This window comes from Dermochelys coriacea, chromosome 8 (assembly GCF_009764565.3).
Source record: "Dermochelys coriacea isolate rDerCor1 chromosome 8, rDerCor1.pri.v4, whole genome shotgun sequence".
Taxonomy (NCBI): domain Eukaryota; kingdom Metazoa; phylum Chordata; order Testudines; family Dermochelyidae; genus Dermochelys; species Dermochelys coriacea.
In genome coordinates, this window is record NC_050075.1 from 83,585,654 (window position 1) to 83,604,587 (window position 18,934).

An 18,934-nucleotide genomic window follows, 5' to 3' on the forward strand; every position below is an offset into this window, starting at 1 on the left:
AAAAACAGGAATATACATTCTATTCAACACAACTTATTTTATCAGCCATTTAAACAAAACAGAATCTGACACATATCTAACTATCTAATCTAATCTAATGTAATCTAAATTGTGGATTGCTTATTAGCCCTTTACAGGAGTTCTGACCTGCAGTCGCTAAGGTGCCACAAGTACTCCTTTTCTTTTTGCGAATACAGACTAACACGGCTGCTACTCTGAAACCTGTCATTATACAAGGAATGTCTAAGCACTGTATTACTACAGAATGTAGCACATTAACTAAATCCTCTTTCACTGCTCTCCTCCTTCCCTCTCCATAATTTCACATTCTCCTCCTTGTTCTGTATAAAAATACGCTTTCTATAACAAATTATAATTTAGGAGTTTGGAAAGAGGTATGCACTGAAGACAAAAGCAAATGAAATGAATCACAGTCATGATGAGCGTGCAGAGAGAGATATGGTGGTAAAGGTGAAAGAGAGGCAATTATTGGAAAACCTTGAAAATGCGGGGGGGAGCAAGAAAGCAATGACCTAGAAGTGTTTGTATCAGAGCTTTGTCACAGACAGAAGGAGGAATGTCAATATGAGGGGAATCTCATGAAAACTAACCAAATTTATTTTCTGTAAGCTCCGTCTCAATAAACTGTTGAATTTTGCACAAATGAATGCTTTTGGTTTTAAATTCTATCACAGGACAGGGTGAAGGGGAACAATGATACAGACTGCAATGGTGCCATATTGAAGTAACATGGCAGGCCGGAGAGACGGGAACTCCTAGCTCCCATCTGCAAAAATAATGAATTGTAAAAATAGATACTTACATGCCATAGTTCCCTACAGGGGATTTGACTCTTTGGCCTTGGCCCAGGTTTTTGCTAGGAGTCAGGCTCAGCTGAAGCAGGGCAGAAATCAGGGTTTGTTGTATCAGGGTAGAACTGTAGCTGGCTTTCCAGTTGGCTGTCATCAGGGTCCTGAATCACATCTGCTTACCCTCTGATAAGTAAACCTAGTCCACTTTGCAAGAGGATTCCAGAGTTCCCAGTAAATGTGGAGTTGGTGCAAATGATGGGTTGTATTGTGTGAACATGTGGTCAAACTGGATTAACTTGATTTGATCTGGCTTAAAAACCCCATGTAGATAAGCGCCACAAAAAGATTGTCAGAAGCTAGACAGCTGGGAGTGGTGAGCCATCTAACCATTTCACTCCTGGCTAGTTTAGGAGAGGGGCTTAGTCATCTAAGCTGCTCAGCTGGTACATGTGGCTGATGGGCTAGAGATAGGGATCTTCATCCATGAATCTTCTCCCAGAGTGCAGCACCTAAGCCAGCTCAGCCACTTAGAGGTTTTTTTGGCTAAGGCATGGGCTACTATCTACCTCCAGCTCACGCTCTGTATCTCCCTCATGCTCACCCTACATTACCCTGAACTCTTGGCTTTCTTTGTGCAGGTGTTGTCACTCCACCTATTGGTAGCCTGCATCTGGCCCTCCTTCTGCAGGGTCTGACTGGTACCAGGTCTTAGATGTGCTCAAAGCACACTTATGGGATCAGGCCCTGCTGCTGAGATAGACGTTTCTGTACCTAGTTTTAAAAACAGTTTTAGGGTCTCCAGAGCTTTGGCTTGATATAGGGCTCCAAGCAACATGTTAGCTTTAGGGTCACAGCAGCACTTATGCAGAAATGAAGGCACCTAAAGGACTTGAGCAGTTGGGAGAGGGTTTTGAGGAGTCACCTGAGCTTTGGCTTTGAAAATTTCAGTGGTACCTACCTGGTTGAATTAGGCACCTATCTGCCTCTTTAAGTGCCTAAATTCCTTTAGGAATCTGGCCCTAAGTCCTATTGACTTTCAATAAGCCATAAGCACCTACGGGCTTCTCTCCACTTAAAACGCTACAGCTGTGCCGCTATAGCACTTCAGCGTAGACACTACCTATGCCAAAGGGAGAATCCTCCCATTGGTTTAGGTAGGTAATCCACCTTCCCAAGAGATGGTAGAATTCTTCTGTCAACCTAGTGCTGTCTACACAGGGACTTAGGTTGGCTTAACTTTTCACACCCCTGAGCGACATAGTTAAATCAACCTAACTAACTTTCTAGTGTAGAGTAGCCTTAATCCCTTCTGGAAAAAAAAAAAAAAAGTGGAACTCAGGGCCAGATTTTTTAAAAAGAATTTGGGTGCTTATACCAGCAGCAAAGTTTCTAGTAGGATTTTCACGAGTGCCCAGGTGCCCGACTCCTATTGATTTCAATGGGAGTGAGGCATCTCGATGCTTTTGAAAATCCCATTAGGCACCTGGCTGCTGGTTTAGACACCAAAATCCCTTAACAAATCTAGTCCTTAGGCACTTTTGAAAGTTTTATCTGTTATCTATACAGGTGTCTAATTCCTTTTTGAATCCTGCTAAACTCATCTCCTCACCAACAGTAGTGGCAATGTGTTCCACAGGTTGACTGCATTCTGTGAAAAAAATATTCCTTCCACAGAGAAAACTGTAAAATTTTTCAGAATGATGTGGCAGCTTTTCCTGTACTTCAAGTTTTACACCATATTCAGAAATGGTGAAATAAAAGAACTTAGTTTTTTGTATGGGTAAACATACACTATTAGTAACTACTGTGGAATTCTGCCAATTCAGCCCTGCTACTTTTACCTGAAGTTGATATTGAAAAATATCTGCAGTTATTCTAAGTATTGTCTCTACTTAGATTATGGGTGCCCAAGACTTGGTTTCAAAGGCTCAGCCTCATTTGCTCTTCACAGAGTTTATAGCATGTGGTTATGGCAAAAAAATAAAAAAAAAGTTAAAAACAAGTTTATTAAAAAAAACACATGAAAAATGCCATACAGAACATACTGAAACTGGAAATCTTTTAAATGCAAAAACACAATATATTAGGATAACAATAGGCATAAGCAATTGGTAGCAGTTAATTTTAAAACTTTTTTTCCCTTTGTAGTATCACTCCAGCTACTGTTCAGGTTCCCTGTTTGTTTAGGACTGCAAATGAATATGATTTACACTATCATATGTGTCAACTGTATGAAAGAGAAACTGTAGTTAAAAAATTGACAGTATCTTTTAGGAATGTGTTCTTTTGAAAAATTGAAGTAGGATTCTTCTGTGCAAGGGCTCATTAAAAAAAGGCTAATTAAATTAACCCCAACTCTCAATCCACCTTTCTACAGAAAATCATTTATATGATGTTGCTAAACACCCTGTTATAACCTAAATTACCCAGAGCAGGTAACTAGAAGATTTCCACAGGTAAATGAATGACTGCTAATAAGAGTAATATTTTCTTCTTATAAAGAAAAATAAATCTTCCCTTAAGAATGTCATTATTAAAGCACTGTGGCATGTTTTTAAAATCTAAGTTATGAAAGTAAGTCTGCAAGGCAATTATATGACCAAAACCATACTGCAACCAAGGGAACCAGCCCTATAGCATGTTATAATACTAGACTCAATTATTGAGATATGTTTTCACCTTAAGGGCTAGGAAAGTCATGTTTCTATTCACAAAGGAAATTATCCAAGCCCGCTAAATTGATGGAAAGACTTCCACTGGCTTAAATGAACTTTGGGTCAGGCCCCAAAAGTTTCCTCAGAATCCTTTAGCTGGGAGCTGGGTTTTGTCCCTTCTCTCTTATGGAAGTGGTAGACGGTTCAGCCCTTGAACTCTACAGATGTCCTGAGATCTGCATGATCTTGAAATGTGTGTGTAAGCCAAGCGCCTTTATTTACACTGTTCCATGGGCAGCCTTCCACAAAATGACAGCATGGCTCCTTCTAGAGCCAAGATACCATGTTGTCCTGCCAATGGTTGGACTGAAATCCATCCGTAGGGAATGGGTGTTAGCACCGAATAGTAGTATTCCCCAGCTGGATTTCTGAAGGGAGCATGTCACAGTGTGGCTACACCTTTCCCCAGAGCCATGTGTTCTCCCCTAATGCTTCAATACAGTCCTCACAAAATCTGGGGCAGCTGGGAGAAGGCTCACGCTCTTTTGTGGGTTCAGGAGCTCTACAAACAGATTTAGCTAGCCTTTGCTTTGTGAAATGGAAGGTAGCATGTGGGCCTTCATATCTAAATGGAGTCAGTTAATGCTTTAGTCTCTTTAAATATCTGTGGATATTACATGAGCTTATTTCTACTAAGAATTCTGATTTCTGATATTAGTGGGTAGCATCACATAGATAATCTAGAGATACATGAAATAAAGTACTTGGATGCTCAAGTACTTTATTAGAAATATGTGCACTGAGCTTTTGCAAAATGATTACATTTTACATGTAAGCAAAATACTGAATAAACTCTCTGATTAGGAAGAAGTAAGATACAGTGAGTGGTTTTTCCTGTATGTTTTACTGCAAGAGTCACCCGCGTGACTTGTACTTAACCATTCTCTTCTCATGCAGCATTACAGTATTCCCTCCCTCCACCCCACAAAAGAAAATGAATATTCCACAAATGGATATAGATTGCACTTTTACAGCATGAACTTGCCAGTCTTCTGCATTTTCAGTGTCCTGCTGAAACAGTGTTAACACAGTCCATTCCTTTATGAAACAGGAAGATTTCTCCTAAGTACTTCTTTTGATGCTGCAGGAATATTGTCTGGGAAATTTACTTCAAATTCTATAATTAAGTCGCCACGTTGGTCGGGAGTTTTGGGAAATGGCAACCCATATCCTATAATTCTTCTCCTCATCCCAGGCTTTACAACCTCATTTATTGTCATGGGTATGGTTCTTCCTTCTATTGTTGGCACGGTGACAGAGGTGCCACATAAAGCCTAAAACAAATAGTTCATATCATGAGAAAGAGGCAACCATCAAAAGCTTATTTGTACTGAAAACTGTTTTTTCAGATTACAGAATTAGAAAAAGATGATATTGTGAATACATGGATTATTTTGCATAACTGAAGAGAACTGTCAAAACTGAAAGACAATAACTTATGCAGCTCCCTTTAAAAGGGGATGCTTGTTTTATTACCAATGTATCTCCAATATCAAAACAGTTGTCAGTGCCCCAGAATAAAAGCAGTCATGAAAGGGTTTACTCCCTGGTGCTGCATCCTAAACATCAACAGATAACGCTGTGATCAGTACAAACAGAACAAATATGCTCAGTACTCCCACTCATGAATCTCTACCAAACAAGCAGCATCTCAGTTGTCATTAGAAATTCAGAGTCCTAGCTCTATTGTGCTTAGGGTTACATAGACTATATATTCATTTTAAGACTCTTGCAACACTTGTTTTGCTCATACTTTGCTTTTTAAAATTATTTTAGGGGTAGTGTCTGACATTTATGTTGAGCCTTTTTGATAGAGCTGGGCAAAAAAAATGTGGCTAAGATTTTTTTGTTGGTTAAAAAAAATATATATATATGCATTTTTCGGTGTCCCAAAACAGTTTGCAAATTTTGATTGAATTCAGTGAATAGTTTTGGCCAAGAAAAAGAAAAACAACCTCAAACAATTTGAAATGTTTCATTTTGAAATGGCATTTTGAATTCAAAATTTAGCCAATTAAAAAAAAAAAAAAGCAGGGGAGGAGGGTTGGAAAACCACCTGAAATGGCTGATCCAAAAACATTTTGCTTTGAATTGACCAAAACGTTTTGGTCAATTCAAAACGAACATTTTGAAAAAAAGATGGTTTTGGTTTTAAATCAAATGGGATTTTCTTTTCCCTCCTGGATTTTTTGGTTTGATCTCCAAACCAAAAAATAATCCATTATTTGCTCAACTCTGCTATAAGTCTTCCCAGTGTCCTTTTATGTGCACATTTGTGATATTCAAATTAAAGTAAATACTAAAATACAAACCAAGGATTTACTTTCTCTATATCACCAAGATATAATTTCTTAGCAAAAACAAAAACAAACTAAGCACTTTGTTTTTTAATAGAGATAATTTCCACTAATCTCCTGTTTATCTAAATATTTATACATTTAATACTGTACTTCTGGCCTGCAAGGATTGCTTTTGTTTTCCACCTACTCTATGTACTTAATTTGTGCTGACAAAACTCAGTGTTATTTGGACTCAGTGGAAGAATTATGATATTTATGCAGAAACCACATTACCTATCCTGTTATTACATAACTGCTTTTCCTCTTGTATTATGTGGTTCATCTCATGAAAAATCTAAAAAAAATATATTTTTTTAAAATTCAGAATACAGGCACACTTTCTTTGCATGTCCTCTGCACATCGCTTGAGATTTGTTTATTCTCACTATTCCTTAATGCTACATTTTTAAAAATACAGACTTGATTCATTTTGGGGAAAATCAATTCCTTTAACTGTCTTCAAACACTAAAGAAAACACTCTGCAATCTCCTATTTTTGTTTCTGAAAGCAAAACTACTTTGGTCTTTGGAGTGCATTTAAAAAAAATGATATGAACTTATTTTTATCATCACATATAACTTCCATAACAACACCTGCTCGCAATTTATCCTCATGAAATCCACCTCCATATATTCTAAAAGCACACTGAAATGTGTGACATGAAAGATATTTTGCAAGTTTGCTAAATTAAGCTCCACTGGTGAGCTGTGAAAATATTCTAGACGTGTGTTCTAGATGCTTTCTACTCCAGAAATGATAAGGACGGTATATCATAGCAGAAAGGAGTCCATTACATTGGATGCATTCATTATTACTCCAACCCAATCTGCATTTACATATAGAAAGCTATTGTACTTACTGTAGTACTAAAACTTAGAAAAATGGCAAATATGCTTTACTTTCCTTTCTCACAGATCATCCTATATGCTGCCATAGACAAAACTTAATAACATATGATGCAGACCCCAGTAAAAAAGCTAATGATTCTGGTACTGATAACTATGCACTATATTTAGTTTGATTAAATTGTATTAGCTAGAGAACTGGAATGCTGAACGATGATAATTTCTACAGATTTATTTTCTGCAGTGTAGTCACAATACCATGCTAAGACCATTTGTTTTTATATTTCATTTGCGCCATCATCTAACACAAAACTTACCTCCCGCAAACTGATTTTAACAGGATAGATAATATTTGAACCATCTCTCTTGAAGAGCGAGTGACTTTTGTCTTTAATGACAAAAACAATATCGGCTGGGATGGTATTGGGTGTTTCATCTCCTTCTTTTGGGAAAGTGATTTTAGTGCCTTCTTTCCACCCTCTCTTGATCTCAATGGTGAGGATTTTGTCCTCTGTTCGGACACTTCTGCCATCTGGGTTCAGCCTTTTTCGGGAAATTCTCATCCTTTTTGTGCAGCCATGATATATCTCTTCCAATGATACTTTAAGTTCATGGATAATCGGGGGATCTTGTTTACGACGAGGCTGGCTACCAACTGTATTCCTCTCTCTTGGAAATCCATTCATGCTAAAACTAGTGAAAGATCCAAAAGGATCACCATCCACTTCCATGTCTTCAGTGTCTCTGCCACTAGGCATTCTTCTCCCAAAGAAGATCTCAAAAGGATTTGTGCCACCAAAAAATGCTGCAAATGTGGCATGTGGGTCACCATGGAAGGAATATCGAAAGGTGCCACCCTGTCCATCGGGTCCTCCAGCTCCTCCTTTCAACCCTAATTGGGACACAAGGACAAGGTTATGAAAGTTCATACTAGTTTTCAATCCTGGTACTTATTAACAACATAAAGAATAAAATACCGTTTTGTCTAGAGTAACAAACAAATACTGAAAGGACTTGTAGTGGTTTAACAACTGCACAAATATAGAACAGTAAGCAGAGATTGAAGGGCTCCTCTTTAAAGAGACCTCACCCTACTTGCCAGTGGACTGTAGAGTAGTAACTACTCATCATCATGCAACCTGGAGTAATTCTGAAGATTTAGAATTGTTTCCTAAAAAAAGATGCCCTATCAGCAGCAAATCTATTTAATAATTGGTCACTCATCTGAATGACCTGGATTGTAATTAATGTTTTAATAGTGGGCTGAAAATGATGAGTGTTCTCTGTCTGCATGATCTTAAAGAACATATTCCCATGTAATTTTTTTCACTAAGGATCTGCTCAATGGGTCTAGGGTTAAGCCCTTCAAGGCCACTATAGGTATGGAATATATAAAGTTGTATTATATCTAAAACTTCAAATATGCTCTGTTTCTAATCAGACTAGGCCAATTTCTGTGCTCTTGAGATCAATGGGATTGCACAGGGTGTAAGTCAGACAGAGTGGGTCAAATTCTGTGCCATTTTAGGAAACTACCATAAGTCAACAGCAAGCCATAAAGCACATTGGTATGAATGGATAACAGAAAGCATAATCCCCTTCTTTGGGGGTTATAATCTGGGAATGGAGAGGAAAGAGAAAGTTGAAAGGAGTGCAGCACACCAGAAAAGTGAGGCCACATTTTTGTTTATTAAAAAACTATTTTCCATCAGTAGCAACCCAGCATTAAAAACATCCCAGAAACAGTAAATGTTACATTTGTACTATGTGGAAGAGTTAATATTGTAGAAACTTCGACTTTCAAAATTTCTGACTTCTTTGGGTGCTTGATTTCTCAACTTTAATGCTGCATTAACTAGATTTTGTATTTAATTTCCTTGAAGTTTTCAAAGTCAAACAATAGTAAACAGAAAAAAGCTAAAAAGGCAGGCTCCTTTATTAGTTATAAATTTGCAGTTGTGTTTATCAAATACTGTAAGATAGTGGTTCTTGACCTTTTCCAGACTGCACATCATGTTACAAACAGAAAAAGCCCCCACTCCCATCTAGTGATGAAGAAAGGGAGGTGCTTGTGACCCCCGGAAACTTTTTTGGGGGAGGAGACTGTGACCACCAGTTTGAGAACCTCTAGATACAGTATGAGATTAAAAAGAGACTTTAGAGGTAAAGAAGCTTTGCTATCTCTAACCACCAAACTCATACTATCACTTCCTTAGTAAAAATTCCCACTCTCCACTCCTCTTCCCAGGCCATCCAAGATTTTACTCCCCCGCAAAAACACAAAACAAAAAAACCCATCATCATCTCTAGGAGTCCTTTATAGTTCAGTCTCCTTTCTCAACTAATTGACTACTATTTCTCTTTCTCTTCTTCATATTGGTTGTCCCCATTCTTCCCAGTGAGAGATCTTCCATCCACTTCCTTCAGGTGACAGTTTTCTCATGTTCCGCTTACACTTACCACAATCCCCAGCACCCACCCAGTTACCTTCTACCTCTACTCTGTGGCTCCAGACCATACCTCACGCAACAAACAGTTCTTTTCTACCTCCCTTCTCTAGCTAATGACCTCCATATACTTCTTCCTACTGGTTAATTCCCTCCCCCACTCTCGCCCTGACTCCTCAGACCTTGCTTAAGAGGTTTTAAGGCCAAACGCACTCAGTCCTTAAGGAGGCCTTCAGATCTAAATACTTAAGCATCTCAGCAACACTTAACCACTAAGCTACCTCGTAGGATTAAGGTAGCTCAGCACTATATGCAACCATTTTCCTACTAAGGGCCTTAAGCAGTCATGGATTTAGTCTTATGCTAAAGCAGTTCAGCATGCATCCTACTTTCTAATCCATGTTAGAGACAGATCTTTTAAAAGAAAAGCTGAATTCAAAGTATTCATAAACCATGCATACATTTTTAATGCTAGGTCCTCAGCTGCAGCTGGTTAGCATATAGTGCAGCTCAAATGGAGGAGTGAGAGACAGATAAGGCAACTTCCTGACATATCTTTGGGAGACCATATTGAATTAAGTGTATAAATGGTTTATATATCTTTGTGGGCCAGGGACCGTATGCACTCCACAGTGGGGAGGATTACCACAATTCCTCCAGGAAGTGAAAACAGTAGGGGATGATTAAGGCAAATCACTCAGGTTCTAACACCTCAAGAGAAGTATCACCTCCTGTGGAGGCTCACATATTCTGGTTCAAACTGGACTCTCCAGTGATCAAGAGACAAATAAAGGACTTGTAGATAAATAACCTGAGCTTAAATTGATGCAGGGCCATTGTTCCGGTTCCTGCTCTAAAGACTGATATGACCTTGTAACAAGGGGGAAAAACAGTTATGGGGTTTGAAGAACTAACACCTAGAAGAGCCCTGTGCTGAGTTGGGGGTGGGTGACTTCTGGTAAGATTTTTAGCACATGGGAAGGTTCTTTTATGTTTTTATATGCTTTCTCTGTAATGCTTCTACCTTAAGAATAAATGTGCTTGCTTGGAAGCTGTGTAGTAACTTGTAACTGCAGGCCAAATACTGGTCACAACCCTCAGAGAAAAAGCAAAGCACAGGCCATGGCCTTCTAGGCTGGGGATATCACAATGTAGATCAGGGAGATGTGCATCCTTAAAAACCCCACTCCCTTCTGACTGAGGCATGGGTCTCTGCCCAGGAGAGGTGATGGCTGAGAGTGAAATCTTTAAGGAGCGAGAAGGGTGAGTTACCCTAAAACTGTGGCAGAGAGCAAAAGTGGCCTTTGCCTCCTCTTGATCCTGGGCCCAAGTCAGTTGCCTGGCACAACACAGACCAGCCTGAAAGGATGTTATTGGACCATTGGTGGTTGGCAAGAGATCAATATGGCAGCCAAGCATCAGCTAAGTATAAAGGAGCCCAGTCACTCCCTCTACACTGGCATCAGGGAAAGAGTCAGCGTAGGAGTTCCTCAGTTGGTGCTATAGCTACACGGGGGTGATCCTCCCATGTAATGCTGACTTTTGGGCCGCTTTCCACCAATGGCACAGCACAAAGCAGCAACCCATAGGCCTTAGCATTTACTATTTCCAAATTCAAAAACCCTGAACTGATCTTCTTCAAAAATGTATCGCTTTTCTTTCTCTAAAAAGGACTCTAAAACAAGACAAGTGTCCAGCTTTAACAAATACATTTAACCCAGATATGAGGAATGGATTTTTAATATTTGTTTAATTCCAGGAGGACTGAACTGATTTTACTCAAATTAAAAAGTTAAACAAATTTGGATTAAACCAAGCACAAAAAGTTTGAGCCGTAAAGTAATGTTTTGATAAAGTTCTGAACAACGGCAGAGGGGGCATTAGAATGGAAATGGCATCTCAATCATAACTCTAGTTTTGCTATGGCAAATGCTACACTAAATATTTTTCAAGTTTTTTGTTTTGTTTTTTTTAAATGAAGTACTGGTACTGTCAAACAAATGCATGACAAACTGTGTCATGTGATTAGTGGAATGATACTTCCTAGAATAGATACTGAATAGTTTTTGCTGAAAGTACATCAGGTTCCATGGTTGTAAAACAATCACAGAGCTTTACAACTACTGACTACATTCTGGACAACAATGACAGAGCTTAGGCAGCCACTCAGGCGACAAGGGATATTTCCAGACAAATAGCTGCAGGAACTTGTCAATACTTTTGTTAATATTATGCCTAAAATAAACAGAAGTACATGCTTTGACCCTCTGCTTCAGGTATGCAATGCCACACTGCCAAAGGCTACACTGCTTTACACTGCCTTGCCCTCCACTCTTAGGAGAATTGACTAATGATATTTTTAGGAGAGGGTTAGAAAGTGCTACTGCACTGGATTGGAATGAGTATTACCTACGCAGTAGATTAATTAAGTACTTGCATATAGGAAAGAAGAACAAACAGAGCTAAAGGGAAAAAAAGCAACAAGGCAAAAAGATTAAGGGAAAGATTTTTACAACTATTTAGGTATTGCTGCACTTAGCATTGCAATGCCTAATTGATTTAGGAGCCCAAGACTCATTTCCAAAAGGGGCTTGGGAATTTAGGAGCCTAAATCCCATTAACAGTCAAGTGCTTAAAACTCTTTTGAAAATGAGACTTAGGCATTACAATGCTGAGTGCAGCAATGACGGAATACTTTATAAATCTGGGCCTAATACCAAAGGAGATGCATGAGCCCTTAGTATTCCCAAATAATAGAATCAGGTCAGGTACCAGAGTCTTAGGAATGACTTGAGAACCTGTGGAAACATCAGTAAAGATTTGTAGTTCCAGAATTCTCTCATTTCAAAGTGGAACAAGAGACTATGGAATTTGCCTCATTTATAGAAATTAAAGTTTGCAAAGAAGCAATGATCAGTGACAGCACCACACATGTTGATAAAGGGCCAGATATCTTGCATAGCACTTACTTCACAATTAGTGCTACTTGTCAATGAGACTACTGATGGAGTAGTGTGCAACTCATCTTGAGTAAAATTATCAGAATCTGGCCCCAAATGAATGTTAACGATTCAATGAGCCTACTTAATTTCTGTGGGCAGTGCTTAACCAGTTTAGAGTCTCAAATAGCATGTAAAAAGTAACTGCTGAATCCTAAAAATGGTGAGGAACCATCGCAATTGATGATTAAAAAAGAAAGAGCTTCCTGTTTAAGTAACCATTTTAGGCTATATAATATTTCTGGGGCCTCATCCCTTTGGCACGTTATTACTGTTTACAGTTAAACTAAAGAATTGTTCTGGTATTTCATGACATCAGGCAAATACTTTCCTCTATGGGCAAGAAGCCAAGGCCAACTAAGGACTTGACACCTGGACTCCTGCTCAGTAGAGGGATTATCCTGTCTTGTTTTGTACAAGCAAACTATCCTTTATGAAAAGTTTGAGAGATACATTATTCAAAGAGGCGCTCTGTCTCTATGTAACATTTTGATGGCTATCTGAAAAAGCACAGGGGCAAAAGTAAATAAAATGCATCCAGCTATCTATGGGTCATAGACAATCTTTATTTCATTAAAAAAGTTCTATAAGATTGATTTGGGATCTTTTTAATTTTTTTTTAAAATAAAGAAAATTGAATTAAGCATGGTTCTAAACTATGAAAGATATACTATACATGATTATAAATATTTATTAACATATATGTCTCTGTAATTACCATACATCAGTCTCCATAAGAAAACAGTCATTGTCCAAATCAGTACATGCATGGATAAATACACAAACTTTCTTCTTATCTTGTGGCATTCAACACAACTAAGTGTCTACTGTAAGAGTGTAGCACAGATAGATACTGAGTAAGAGAAATACTTACCTTCCTCCCCAAACTGATCATAAATGTCTCTCTTTTTGGGATCACTCAGGACTTCATAGGCTTCTGCAACTTCTTTGAATTTTTCCTCTGCGTGGGAGGATTTGTTCTTATCCGGATGCCATTTAAGGGCTTGTTTTCGGTAAGCCTTTTTGATATCTTCTTCAGAAGCCCCTTTTTCAATTCCCAAAATTGAATAATAATCTTTTCCCATTCCGAGTGTTGTTAGATGAATTTTAGTTTCCCTTGATATGAAGAAACCTGTGTCCTGTGTCTGAGTAATGCAGTGATACTGGAGGGAAAAAATAGCACAAATCAGCAAAGCTGTTGGTGCTCTGAGCAGTGGGTAGACTGCTTACCCTTATTTGATTCCCTCCCCTGTTGCTCATTTATAGATAAATATACATAGTGGTAGAGAGACAGCCCTCTCCAGAGCCCTCCCATTTATACTACGTGTCTCCGCTCTTTCTAGAACAGCAAATGCTATAGAACGTCATTTCCCAGACTGCTCACAGCCAAAACATTCTCTGCACAGCTGTTTCCTCTGCCTTCCAATTAACTGTTCAATTTCCATTTTTCTCTTTTGAGTGATAAATAAGCTCTGTATCTTACTATCAGACCCCGGAACCTGTAGATCAGTGGTCTCCAACCTTTTTACACCCAAGATCACTTTTTGAATCTAAGGGCAACCCAGGATTTCCCTGCCCCTTTCCCGAGGGCCTGCCCTGCTCGCTCCTTCCCCCTTCTCTCCCTGGATCGCTCACTCTCCCCCACCCTCACTCACTTTCACTGAGCTGGGCCAGGGATTTGGGAGGGGGTGTGGGCTCTGGGCTGGGGTCGAGGGGTTTGCAGTGTGAGAAGGGGCTCCGGGCTAAGCGTGGAGCAGGGGGTTGGAGTGCAAGCTTTAGGAGGGAGTTTGGGTGCAGGAGGGGGCTCCGGGCTGGGGCAGAGTATTGGGGTGCAGGAGGGGGTACAGGGTGTTGGCTCTGGGAGGGGAGGCAGGGCTGGGGCAGAGGGTTGGGGTGCAGGAGGGGGTATGGGAGGCTGGCTCCGGGAGGGGGGTGAGGGTTCAGGTGCAGCCTCCCACCGGGCAGCACTTACCTCCGGTGGCTCCCGGTTGGTGGCGGGTGCAGCGAGGCTAAGACAAGCTCCCTACCTACCCTGGCCCCACATCGCTCCTGGAAGGGGCCAACGCACCCCTACGCCCCTGGGGTGGGGTGAGGGGCACGTGGTTCTATGCACTGCCCCCTCTGCAAGCACCACCCCCGCAGCTCTCCTGGCTAATGGGAGCTGTGGGGGTGGTGCTTGTAGGCAGGCACACTGAAGGAGATCCTGCCCCCCCACCTCCGGGGCTGCAGTGGCGACTTCTGGGAGTGGTGTGGAGCCGGGGTAGGCAGGGAGTCTGCCTTAGTGGTAGCCACACTGCACTTCCGCCGGACATTGCGATCGCCTGGGAGATCCTCTAGGATCGACCAATCAATCGTGAATAACCAGTTGGTGACCACTGCTGTAAGTCATTGGTCTGAATCCAGACCATGTCAGTGGGCACTGAAAACCTAGCTGTCTGACAGTTATAAAACCACCTATGGAAATGAGTTGGGAATTTCAATTCCTGATGTGCATTCTAATCTATTTAGGTTCTTATGCCATGTAAGAATGTACAGCTGTTAAGGTGACAAACTGCCAACATAAACAGGCACCTTTTTTGTAGGGATTAAAAGCACATTTCAAATTCACGATAAAATCAAACTTTTCAGTAGCCTGATTTCACTTCATTACAAGCTCAAATTAATCGACTTCCACCCAATATACAGGATTCCAGATTGAGTCAATCTGATAAAGTACTACTTTATTGCCAGTTAGGTAGTAAGCACAACAAAGTACAACAATGATACAACTTGATGTATTGCTGGTTTAAAACATCACATGCAGAAACTGGCCACATTCCTTTCCATATGTTACACTGTACAATATAAGCAGCAGAATACTGGTTTCAACAAGATGCTGATACAAGTCTAAGTAAAATAATTACTAGAGACTTCTGAGACAAAACCATTTGATTTTTGATAACTAAACAAGTTAAAGTTGGGATAGATACCCAATCACTTCATACAATGATTTACATAAAGCAGGGATACTCAGACTGACACTCTGGATCTGCAAGTGGCTCTTTAATGTGTCTCCTGCGGCTCTTTGCAGTACACGATATTAAAACACTGTGTAATTTAATTATTAACCAGTCTAAGTTATTAACCAATCAGGATACTTTTACTATGTTATTAACCAATTGTAGTTGATAAAATAATAATATTTGGTCAGTCATTTTGCTGTGAGAATTATATAAACTAAATTATTTCCCATCATACTGTTTAAATATGAATTTATAATACTATAGTAAAGGAAACAATAAATTCACCTACTGTGGCTTGTTTGGGTATTGCTGATTACTAATTTGGCTCCTGAATCACTGAGGTCTGAGTATCACTGATGTAAAGTTTTAACTTTCAACTCTATCTCATACCCTGCAGAAGGGTGGATACCAAATTACAGTCTGCAAGCCAGCATATTCAAGATCTCATATGGCGCTTAGCTGGGTATTAGGTCAAGAAGTTGTAACCACCTGGTCAAAAAGGCTATAGATTTAAGAGTGATTACTATAATTTTAGGAAAAATATTTCTTTTTAACATTTGTTCTACTGAAAGGAAAGGCCAGTTTTAGTCCTAGCTAAAAATTACACATGAGAGACAAAGAACTTTCCATATATTGTGTTAATTAATTGTTTCCCTTTCTACTTGATTGTGTTCAGACGTCCTGTCTCTCTGTTACAAATGTCAATACTGGACTGTTTTATAGTGCACTCAGCAATATCTGTGGGAAACTTCTGCACACCAATGCTCAACTTAGAGATGGTATACATCATAGGTTTAGATGGTATACGTCAGAACCTGCATCTCCTCCACAGATCTTCTCAGACCTATCAGTTATGGTTAGAGCTGGCCAGAAAAGGAAATTTTTTTTCCCCATGGGGGAAAAGCTCTTATTCAAAGTTTCCAGCTTGGGAAATAATTTTTTGTATGTTCCCACAGAAAAATTAACAATACGGAAAACTCTACGTTTCCTTATCTTTACATTTTTCCAACTTTTACCAGTGGAAAACCAGAAGGAAAAGATGAAAAATATTCCTCTCACAGACTCTTCAACATTCTGTTTTCCAAATTGGGAAAGTCAAGGTGTGACTGTGTGTTACTTTCTCATTGATTTTGTTTTGTCTGCTCCCCCTTTTTCTTGGGGAAAAAAGAAAAAACCTAAAGTGGCATGCAAATTCTCACACTTTTTGCGGGGGTTGGGAGGGAGGGAAATAAAAAATTAGAATTGAAACAAATTTCATGGAGGGGGGAAAAAGTAAAAGAAATTAGAACAGTTTTTAACATAAAAATCATTTGACAAAACTCCATTTTTGACAAAAAAAATGTAAATCAAAAAAAGTTTTGACCAGCTCTGCTTATGATCCTGTTTCTGAGAATGCTTGAGGATACTGGGAATCAGAACCAGCTGCCTCTTTGTCCCCCAGGACTAGCTTGCATCACTGGAACCTGCAGTAGGCTAGATCAGTGGTTCTCAAAGCCGGTCCGCCGCTTGATCGCGGTTCCCACTGGCCATGGTTCACCGCTGCAGGCCAATGGGGGCTGCAGGAAGCAGTGCGGGCCCAGGAACGTGCTGGCCGTCCTTCCCGCAGCCCCCATTGGCCTGGAGCGGCGAACCGCGGCCAGTGGGATCCGCGATCGACCAAACCTGCGGACGCAGCAGGTAAACAAACTGGCCCGGCCCGGCCAGGGGCTTTCCCTGCACAAGCGGCGGACCAGCTTTGAGAACCATTGGTCTAGATTGAGCAGTCACAATGTTCAGGTCCACCCACCCTATTTACTGCTAGCATCAGTCATCCTCTTGGCTGTAAGAGAAGGAACTGCCATCAACCCCCCAAGAGACAGAGAACTAGTTATGGTCCATCACTGTTTCCCCATCATAAAAAAGAAAAGGAGTACTTGTGGCACCTTAGAGACTAACAAATTTATTTGAGCATAAGCTTTCGTGAGCTACAGCTGTTAGATTTGTTAGTCTCTAAGGTGCCATAATTACTCCTTTTCTTTTTTGCGAATACAAACTAACACGGCCGCTACTCTGAAACCTGTTTCCCCATCATGTCCTTCTCCAAGTGAGACTTGGAAGACATCATCAGGCCTTAACAAGAGCTCATTTTTATTAGTGTCATTCCTATCTAGTTCCAGGATCCTTGAATGGGTGAGAGGGGTTACATTTCATTATATTTTGCCGACAATATTTTATAATGCCTGATGCACAGCATGGCTTACATGGTTTTTGTTTGTTTTTAAATTAATAAAAAAATACTCTCATCCACACCATTTATAGTCAAGTTATCTTTAGAAATGTTCTAGGATTCCAAGCTAACAAAAAAAAACCCAAATTGATGCTAAGCCGAATATACAGTCCTAAACTAAAACTTCTGTAGTGCTGGGGTCTCATAACAAAGCACTATGCTGCAAAGGGTAGGCACAACAAAGGCCAGATTATAAGCTTTATTGCTGAATTTTCATCATTAGATTAGTTCAGAACAGAATTTTCCTATACTGAAAGGTTTTTCTTACATCCAGAAATGTGTTACAATAATTTAGGTTCAGAGGATGAATATTTTCCATTATTCTAATTCCTAACTAAACCGGCAACAAAAGTTAGTCTAGAAAACACTGAACAATGACAACAAATGCTATCAATGAGACCTATGAAGTTTAGTTTTGCTGCATATATAAGGCACATGTTGTCAGGGCAAAAAACAGTTACAGGATAAACTAACAATCTGAGGCCTCACACCTAATGAAAAGTAGCCCTTCAAAATTAAGCAGTCTACATTTTTCAGAACATCCTGGTTGATGAAGGTGATAGGAATGGGCTGCATATGATAATTCTAAAACCAACAAAAAAACCCCAAAAAGTCTATGAAATCGTCCTTTGGCAATATTGTACCAAATAGATTACACAGTCCAACATCAAGTGTATATAAAAGAAGTTCACGCTGAGCAAGTTCAAGATACCTTTTATATATTAGCCTTTTTAAAAAAACTGTTAAATCCCCTAAGCTCTCTCTCTCTCTCTGAGGGGGGAGAGGGAAAGATATCACAGACATAAAATTAAAATCTAAACATTTTGTTGAAGGCAACACCACTTACCAAACTCAATGTCATACACGTCTAAAACTTGTGCTGCACACAGAGAGCTAGTGACTTGCTCTTTGCAGTTGTAACTACACAGAAAGAAAAGGCAACCATATGTCACATGCTCCTCCCATTACACAGCAGAGAGGCCAGCTTCAATAGCTCCTGCATGCAATATGCCAGCCAGTCAGTGGCATCACTGAAACTTAGTTAAGCCCCTTAGGGGCAGAGAGGGAGGCCATGTTCCTGGAGAATATACATACATACCCAAAGACTGAAAATCTGTATCCACATGTTCCCCTACATAAGATGCTAGCCTCAAGTAGCAGTATTTTCCAGACACGCACAAGTGATGCTTGCTGACAGCAGCACCACATGGCTCCCATAGCCCAGATGCCAGGCAGGCATCTCCAAGGCTATGTCTACACAGCAATGTAAGGCTAGAGTTAGTGGGACTCAAGTCAGCTTAATCATGGGCTTGAGCCTGTACACTGCATTTTAACCCTAGGTTAAGGATTTTCTGACCTGTGCTCGAACTAGGGCTCTGGCATCTACACTGAAGTGCATAGACCAGAGTGAAAGTAAATGTATTCCAAAATGCCTAGTGCCCCCTGTCCACATACTAGCCCTAGGAACATGGTGTACTGTGGGAAAACTCTACTGCCTACCCTGTTCCC

General features: G+C 40.0%; 1 protein-coding gene across 4 annotated transcripts in view; it reads right to left on the reverse strand.

Moving 5' to 3' along the window:
- Positions 1–2,799: 2,799 nt before the first annotated feature.
- Positions 2,800–18,934, reverse strand: part of DNAJB4 (DnaJ heat shock protein family (Hsp40) member B4) — a 43,106-nt gene continuing 26,971 nt past the window's right edge. For 3 of the 4 annotated variants that reach the window (XM_043491126.1, XM_043491127.1, XM_038413668.2), the window contains exons 2-4: positions 13,032–13,320; positions 7,029–7,603; positions 2,800–4,800 (exon numbers count right to left, since the gene is read on the reverse strand). In XM_043491126.1, the coding sequence (XP_043347061.1) occupies positions 4,567–4,800; positions 7,029–7,603; positions 13,032–13,320 (1,098 nt within the window). In that variant the 3' untranslated portion in view covers positions 2,800–4,566. Of the gene's footprint in view, positions 4,801–7,028; positions 7,604–13,031; positions 13,321–14,129; positions 14,248–18,934 lie in introns of those variants that run through there. The other variant, XM_038413667.2, reaches the window with a different exon arrangement.